Here is a 9552-nt window from a genome sequence, read left to right on the forward strand (position 1 = left end):
ATAAGATATTTGTGAAGCATAATTATAAAAAAAATATAATGTGATTAGTAAAATAGTATTTTAATATAAAGATATTCAAACAAGTTTAATTGTTCCGTGTAAAACTAAAAATAACCCCTCAAGTTTGATTGACATTGGTGCACTCTAATAGGAGCAAATAAGATATGGAAATCATAAAATTATGTAGAAGATAAAAAATAAAAGAGAGTTTTATTGTTTATGCTGTTATGCATAATGTTAGACTTTAGTGCATCCAATGAGGTGTTGTAACTTTTAACATTACATAGATAAAAGTGGTTTCTCTTTTTTAGATTGGGGTGAAAGGTAATTTAATTACTTTTATTCATAGTAGAATAGTGTAAAAAGAGTTTTACACGTAAATATTAAAATCAACAAATTCCTTTATTTGATGCGATCATTTTTTTTTTAGAAAAAAATAATTTTTCTAATATTTATATTTAAACCGGTATCTTTTATTTTGACTGACATTTAAAAGTTTGTTTAGACTTCACAGAAAAAAAAATATTTTACTTGATTTTTAGAAGTTTTTTGGTTTTTTGTGGGATTTCAGATCAGGTTAATTAAGTAAAATGCTCTACGAAGCTGTAAACTAGTTCAAATTAATTAAGGCTGGATTTAATGTCACACGACCTAACCTATCGTTTAGACATTTTTTTCCCAAAATAAATATTTAGTCATTTATGTTGCTGTTAAACATTTTAGGAAATAGTATCAAGTTTTATGATTACTAAGGTTCTAATTAAAAACTTTGGATAATGACTTTATTGGAAAATATTTGAACATGAGGTTTATCCATATTATTTTAGCTTTAAGCAGGTCCATTTGTAATTTGTTATCTTGTCTGTATGTGTTTATTACATTGCTATGTGAAAACTCTTGCTGGGCAATACAGTGAAAGAAAAAGACTTAAGGTCTTGGTTCTATTCATACTTGACAAGCGTCCATTTTTTGCTACAAGTACCAATGACATTAATAAATATTCTATGGGAAAACACTATTTTAAGGTCACAGATTAAAATTACAGTAGCAATTTACTACAAAGCATTCCTTCTTATATATGGTTATCATGATGGTTTGGGTCCATATGACCACGTTTATTAATATGGTTGGTAGCAATGTACTATAAAGTCATAGATGATTGTATAATGGATCATATTCATTGGAAACGGACAATCTATAATGGCTATGGCGGGTCCCTTTTTAGTATGGGTGAGATTGAAAAAGCATATTGATGGGTCTTTGTCTTCATCACTAGCATGGCAGCATGTGCATGACATTTATAGCCTTTAGCAAAAATAATTTAATGGGGCAGCATAGATAGCTGGCACTGCTGTCTTTTTCATTTGATGAACAAGTAAGTGTGTAAATACTGAATAAGATACTGACTTATAGGAGGTTCCATATATATGGTGGACTAATTTTAGCCACTTCTCATACTTGTTCAATCTTTGCTCATTGAAGCAATTTGTATAATGTGACATTATAAAATTGACTAATAGAATTTGGGAAGGTGAAAAATCATGGTGGGTAGTTATTTGGGATTATTTGACACTAGGTTATGCACTGTAGTTGCATGGAAATTAAATCCTTTATTCTTAGGCGTAGGAATGTTGACATTGTAATACTTAAAACTTAGGCAGCTTATAATAGCAACGTTTTACCACTACTTTGGTCAATTACTTGTTGGAGTACTCCTTAGTTCTTTAGCATTGCTCCTTGCATAAACAATATTGAAGTATCCATTTTTATCTTCCTCATGAATGCATGGTTATCAGCTAGCCAGTGGCTACACACAAAATCAACATATATTCGATCACACTCAACAACATGCCAGGTGGTATAAGTTCCAAAGCTTCTGAGTCTGTTTGGACCTTCAATATGTATCCATGAACCATTATAGTGTTGAATATCAACATATCTTTTTTCAATAAATTAACAAACTTAACAAATGCTTTCTCTGCTAGTAGGTGAATATAATCTCCATTTCTCATAGTTAGAAACTTAACAAAGCCTTTTCCCACTAGATGGGATTGGCTACATGGATCAAAACATCGTTGCATTCTGTCCATGCATTGGGATGCGACAAAGTTTTACGTAAGTTGTCGCAAGCCTAACACAATCCTCCTCATTTTTCTGGGCTTGGCACTGGCTATGTAAACATAGGCCGAGTTCAATGCTCATTGTTAGAGATTAAAAAAGGTTTAAAAGTAAAAGTTCAGATGAACAATGACTTCAATGATCCTAAAACTATTTGGTGCTCTTCTTTGCATTCCTTAGGATTTGTCAACTTGGCCCTTGATTGCACCATTGCCATCTTATGGCAGAGGAAGGGAGCTCCCCGGAGGAAGGTATATGAGTTTTCTCCATGGAGATGGACTTGAGGATGTGATAATCACAGGTTTGTATCTAATAATATTCAATATCTTCTGAGGAAACTATGAAAAAATATGTTGCTAATGCTTAATACTAAATCAAATTTTCATTTTATATAGTTATACCACTGAGTGCACCATATAACTTTCTATAAGTATATAAAGCATGATATCTAGAATAATTAAGAGGAGTGAAAAGGAAATTGCATGCTGGAAAAGCCTTGTATTCCATGGTCATAATTTTATTGATTGCATATGGAGCAGTAAGCTTCTCCGGTTATTTTAAGTCTTTGGGCTATCATGTAAAAACTGGACTGATTCTCTTTCTTATCCATATTTATATGTTCATAGGGGAGAACGGGACAATTGATGGTCAAGGAGAAGTGTGGTGGAACATGTGGAGAAAGCAAACACTTAAGTTTACCAGACCAAACCTTGTTGAATTTGTGAACTCCAAAAATATTATAATTTCAAATGTGATTTTCAAGGATTCTCCGTTCTGGAACATACATCCAGTTTACTGCAGGTATTGGTCAAGTATATAGGTCATGAAGAGTTATCTTTTTCTTTCTAACGTTGGTTTAACATGATTATGGCCAATTCTTTATAAGTTTGTACTATTACTTAATAGTTCATGCTCTTGTTACTTTGTTGCTTGTGGCGGCTTGGACTAGCCATTACCTTGAAATCTGATTCGAAACTTTCTTGCTTCCTTCCAGCAATGTCGTCGTAAGATTCGCCACTATTTTGGCCCCACGTGACTCTCCTAATACTGATGGAATTGATCCAGGTTTGTATATTATAATAAATAATCAAAGGACTAATGAACCTCATTATTGTTGTATTATTGTGAGTTTTACATATTGGTTGTTGTACCTTTTCTTTCTAAGATAAACTATGCATTGTCTCATACAGGATACGAAAAAATATTGGGATTATGAACATTGATTATTCCATGAGTTCAGTTAGTGGATTGTTACCTTGTTTGAAAAGTAAGATTATCCTTGTTTTGATTTAATCTTATATAATATATATGATTCATGTATGTAGATTCAAGTTCAAATGTCTGCATAGAGGACTCATATATATCTACTGGAGATGATCTTGTGGCTGTGAAGAGTGGTTGGGATGAATACGGTATTGCTTATGGTCGCCCTAGCTCCGACATTACCATCCGGCGTGTAACTGGTTCATCTCCATTTTCCGGCATTGCAGTCGGCAGCGAAACCTCCGGCGGGGTGGAGAATGTGCTCGCCGAACACATCAACCTTTTTAAGATGGGAGTAGGCATCCATATCAAGACAAACACCGGCAGGGGAGGGCTTATACATAACATAACAGTGTCTCATGTTTATATAGAGGATGCAAGGAAGGGAATAAAGATTTCCGGGGATGTTGGGGGCCATCCTGATGACAGGTTTGACCCTAACGCCCTCCCAGTTGTGAAGGGCATAACTATCAATAATGTGTGGGGTGTGAAGGTTCTTCAAGCTGGCTTGATAAAAGGGTTGAATAAAGCACCTTTCACTGAGGTTTGTTTATCTGATATCAACCTTCATGGGGAGACAGGACCTAGAACACCACCTTGGCAGTGTTCTGATGTGGTTGGTGTTGCTCATCAGGTTAGCCCTTGGCCTTGTTCTGAGCTGATTAGCCAACAATCTGGATCATGTGGCAATTTTTCATGAGTTTATGTTGATGGAGGATTTTTCCCCTAATCAAGTATTAATAGTGGTAACTAAGTGCTTCTCATATTGATTTATTTATTATCGTGAAAGAAAAATGTTCTCAACTCATGAATATATGATTTATGATAAGCACATACTTGTAACTTGTTCCCATTGGACTACTTGTATGTACATGCAGCAGGATCTCAAGTTCGAGAAATCAAAATTAGAGGATTGAACTCTTTCTTTCAATTAATTTCCGCATTTTTTACTAGATACTAAGGGGAATGAAATTGATGAATTCAAAAGCCATTTTAAGCTATTTTCTTAACAATGGATACTAGTCAAACCATAGTTACATGAATTCACCGACATATAGCATACTAATTCGCGTCTTTTTCACATAAAGTATTTTATAGGAGGGATAATTGAGAGTGATTATCACTCAATTAATTTTTCAATTTTCGATGGACTAGTTACCAAGATATGACTGGAAACAATTGAATTCAAGGGTGAATCTAAGGGTAAAGTATGCTCTTTTTCTTTTAACATCAGTTATTGATATCACACAAGATATAGAGAGATGATTAATGTCATATTTATAAGTGAAGCTAGCACTATATCTCAAAGAAAGTCTTATCACATTTTATATAACAAAAATGCTGCATCAAATGTCATACAATCTATGTGCCAAGGACACTAGTGAAGTGATTGGATGATTGCTTACTTGAATATAAATTTTGGTTTGGTAAAATTTTTAAAGAATATCGTGTTTTTTGAAAAGCACAAAGTTTTTTCATTTTGTATTTGATGAATAAAAAAGATTATATGCTTATATTTGTAATTTTTAAAAGATATGGGTGTTTTTGAAAGTACGGGTTAATACTCAAATTCGTCCCTGAAAGATCACGCGATCTTCATTTTCGTTCTCGAATGATTTTTTTAATCAAATTAGTTCCTGAAAAATAAAATGTAAGTCAAATTAGTCCTTTTGTCAGAAAGTACCACGTGGCATACTTGACATGTAAAAAAGTTTTTAATAGTCAAAATAGTCCTTGAAAGTCCAGACGTAAGTCATTTTCATCCCTCAAATTTTAAAAATTAGTCAAACTAGTCCTTATATAATTTTTTTTATTTTTTTTTCATAATATTAAATTTGAAATATTTTTTGATACTACTAATTTTAATAGAAATGTAATTGACAAACAAAACATTAGTAATCGTATCTTTTCTTCTTAAAAATTTTTTCAATAAAATTATCTCTCTCCTTTAATTCTTCTCAAAATCTCTCTTATTCTTTTCTATTCTAAAACCTTTTTCTTACATTATTACATTTTGCTGGAATATATATATATATATATATATATATACTCAAAATTAAAATGTATGTATTTATTAACCTAAACAAAGTTATATGCTCAAAATCAAAATTTATGTATGTTAAACTAAACAAAGTTGTACCACTATTTTTTTTCTACTACATCTTTTTAAAACATATAGGATATAATGGTATAACTTACATATAGGATGTAATGGTATTACTTACATAGGATGTAATACCATAATGGAAAAAAAAAGATGTAGTAGAAAAAAAAATAGTGATATAACTTTGTTTAGTTAAACGTACATAAATTTTGATTTTGAGCATATAACTTTGTTTAGGTTAATAAATACATACATTTTAATTTTGAGTATATATATATTCCAGCAAAATGTAATAATGTAAGAAAAATGTTTTAGAATAGAAAAGAATAAGAGAGATTTTGAGAAGAATTAAAGAAGAGAAATAATTTTATTGAAAAAAATTTTAAGAAGAAAATATACGATTACTAATGTTTTGTTTGTCAATTACATTTCTATTAAAATTAGTAGTATCAAAAAATATTTCAAATTTAATATTATAAAGAAAAAATAAAAAAATTATATAAGGACTAGTTTGACTAATTTTTAAAATTTGAGGGATGAAAATGACTTACGTCTAGACTTTCAAGAACTATTTTGACTATTAAAAACTTTTTTACATGTCAAGTGACACGTGCCGCTGACTTGCCACGTGGCACTTTCTGATAAAAGGACTAATTTGACTTACATTTTATCTTTCATGGACTAATTTGATTAAAAAAAATCATTCGAGGACGAAAATGAAGATCGCGTGATCTTTCAGAGACGAATTTGAGTATTAACTCTTGAAAGTACCTAAGAAGGAACTTTTTAAAGATGACTTGTATTTATTAAAATTAAAAAGTCTAATATAATTTTATATTACTTAATATTTAAATTTAATTCTTATATTAATATCTATTATAGTATTTTTAAATTTTAAAAGTTATTTTATGAAACAAATTTATTGTTATTTGTGTTTATTAAAAATTATTTTTAATTTAATTTATCAAAACATAGATGTTACCATTTTTGAAAATTTATTTTTTAAAAACTAATTTTTAACTTTTTATAAACTAAAAGTTTTTATAGTTCTGTTCAAAGTTCAAACAAAGGATAACAAAATTAGCATCAGGCCAAACTAGAGTAATTTTTATTTTTTATAAGCGTAAGCAGTTATTTCTAAATTGTAAAAAGAATTATGAGAGATTTATATACATGTAATACGAACGTGATTTAAAATACATGCAATAATATTATTTTTCAACCAACAAAATCACCTAGAAAAACTCAAAAAAAAAAAAATAGGGCTCATTTTTTTTTGTTGCTAAGAATAAGCGCGAATCGGGTTGAATATGTCCAAAATTTTGATTCGATTCGCACTAAAATTATCGGATCGAATTTCAGATATATCCGCAAAATATATAAATTATTTAAAAAGATTATTTTTATTAAAAAATATCAATAAAATTATTTTTTTCACTTTTTTAAATATATTTATTCTTAAAATATTATTAAATATATTTTTTTAAATAATAAAAATAAAATAATACAAGATATATGATAATTATTAGTTGAATTTTTTTTGTGTCTAAACAAAAGAGAAAACCAAAACAAACACCTATCCTAAATCAAAAGTGATGATTTGCTGGAGAACATCACTAGGCTTTGACCAAATCACATGATTGAGATTACTTCTTATTCTATATCTAGTCATCCAATTCGCCGTTTTATTTGCTTCCCTAACTATCCAATCGACTTGAACAAGATCTTTATAAAAGCTCATGAATTTTGTGAACTAAATCAACAACTTCAGATGTGTACTCACCACCAGAATCATGCAAAAGGTATAAAACGTCCAAACAATCCGTTTCACACATAATATCTCTCAAACTGCTGTCTCAGGCTAAGACAAGCTTCCTCCAGACTGTAAAAAGCTCACATCTGGTGATAGATCAGGGAGGAGAACTACCAGAACAGTCCGAGATTCAACTCTCATTAGAGTCTCTAATAATACAAACAAAACTAGCCAAACTCAAATCAGGGAATAAACTTGCATTATAATTAACTTTAAAGCTATTACCTACAAGGGGTTCCCAACACCAGCGATTCTTGAAGGTGTTGTAGGAAGAATACCGGTGCATATGAAGTCTCAGGTCCATGATAGTGCTTCTGATAAGAGCTTTCACCTTATGACCCATCCAAAGATTCCCAACATTGAGAACATCATTACACCTATATCTCCACAACCACTACACTCCAGCCCCAAAAAAAACCTCATTACTAGGCACGACTTTTCTAAATCAAGCCTCAATGGAGGTACCTTCAAACGAGTCAATAAAGCGAGGGTCTAACATTTGCCAAAGACTCTTAGATTTAACACAGTTCCGCATGCAATGTTCAATTGTCTCTTAAGCTGCATTGCATCTCTGGTACAAATCCGAACTAGCTAGATGCCGCTTGAATCAGAAAGCCTCCGTCGGGAGAGCGTTATGAAGCCCAATCCACATAGTGAATTTGATCTTTTTCGAAAGATTTAAATGCTAAAGCCAGCTCCAATCACTATTTCCATTCCAATTCACTTTATATTTCAACAATCAACTGTAACTTTCTCTTGTACTGTACCATTTTGTCCTTGTAGGCCACCAACTCCACCCCAGATTAAGGTTCGCCGAATTTGGGTAGTAAATGAATTGCTTAACTGCAAGAGGAATTGTTGTAGCAAGCATATCTACCATCTAAGATCCATCACGCCATAAATCAGCCACTATGAATTCTGACTCAGATATGTGAACATAGGGAACAAGATTACAAAGTCTTTCAAACGGGATCCATTAATCATACTACACAGATTGATGCACATCCCTTATATTCCACTTAAGCCCATATTTAAGAGCCTCATATGTTTTAAGAATGTTCTTTCAAGTGGCCGACGCATTCGGTCCATGACTACCACCAAAACAATTCGAATTTTGGAGGAATTTTTGCATCACAAACTGCACCCACAATTTGTTTTTATTATTGAAACAATCCCAAACCAACCTGCCAAGAAGTGCCAGATTAGCACAGTATGTATATCTTACACCCAAATCACATGCTTTTTTGGGAGTAATAGCTACTTCCTTAACCAATGGCAACCTTCTCCCATTATTATGGCCTCTCCATAAGAACTGTTGCATCAGCGAATCAATCTTTTCACATGCATACTTCGGAAGGAGAGTAACTGCATGTTATAGATCGGAACAGAAGTTATTATTAACTTAACCAAATAAAATCTTTTTGCTTTATTCAGCAGACACCCCTTCCAACTAGTAAGCTTGTTCTGAATTTTCTCATTGACTTCTTGAGTCGTCCTCCTAGAAGACCTTTTATACCTAATATTAACCTTTAGGTACCTTCCCAAGTCCTGACAAAAACGAATACTAGAGACTCACGAGAGCATTTCCATCCTTCTCACAGAAATATTCTTTGAACATTGAACCCTAGACTTACTAAAATTCACCCGCAGGCTTGATGCTTTGGAGAATAAGTCCATGCACTTCATAACTTCCTCTACTTGAGTTTTCATAGCTTTACAAGATACCAGATTACCAGTAGATCATCAGCAAATATCAAATGAGATATTTTAGGGTCATGTCTGGAAACTGATACCGGTATCCACGAGTCTTGAGAAATCTAATGGGTAATAAAACAAGCAAGACACTCCATACAAAGTACAAAGTGATAAAGGGATATGGAATCTCCTTGTCTCAAACTCCTCTGAAAGTTAAAGCTTTCGAATAAAACATAAAAATAATATTTAATTAATTATTTATTTATTTTTGTAGATCTGCAGATATGCAGATACATATATAAAATCCGCAATTTAATTTTATTAGTGTGTGGACTGGATCCAATTCGATAGTCTTGCAAATCAGATTGATATCCATAATTTTCAGATCAGATTCGGATAAATATCGTGGATATACGAATTGAATCCGACACATGAACACGGAACACCCCTATTTTCTTTTCTCTCAACCACATCCTTTTGTTTCTGTTTTTTCAGTTAAAAACGTTCAAAAGTTTTATATACCCAAATATTAAACGTGAAAGTAACTAAATTTTATGTT

At 31.8% G+C, this 9552-nt stretch overlaps 1 protein-coding gene across 1 annotated transcript in view; it reads left to right on the forward strand.

Annotated features, from left to right (window-relative positions):
* LOC107609254 (probable polygalacturonase) overlaps positions 1–4312 on the forward strand; it is a 5471-nt gene extending 1159 nt beyond the window's left edge. Inside the window, exons 2-5 of the mRNA XM_016311139.2 lie at positions 2299–2419; positions 2745–2919; positions 3113–3183; positions 3444–4312. Of these exons, the coding sequence (XP_016166625.1) occupies positions 2299–2419; positions 2745–2919; positions 3113–3183; positions 3444–4081 (1005 nt within the window). The 3' untranslated portion in view covers positions 4082–4312. The remainder of the gene's footprint in view (positions 1–2298; positions 2420–2744; positions 2920–3112; positions 3184–3443) is intronic.

This window comes from Arachis ipaensis, chromosome B07 (assembly GCF_000816755.2).
Source record: "Arachis ipaensis cultivar K30076 chromosome B07, Araip1.1, whole genome shotgun sequence".
Classification (NCBI taxonomy): Eukaryota; Viridiplantae; Streptophyta; class Magnoliopsida; order Fabales; family Fabaceae; genus Arachis; species Arachis ipaensis.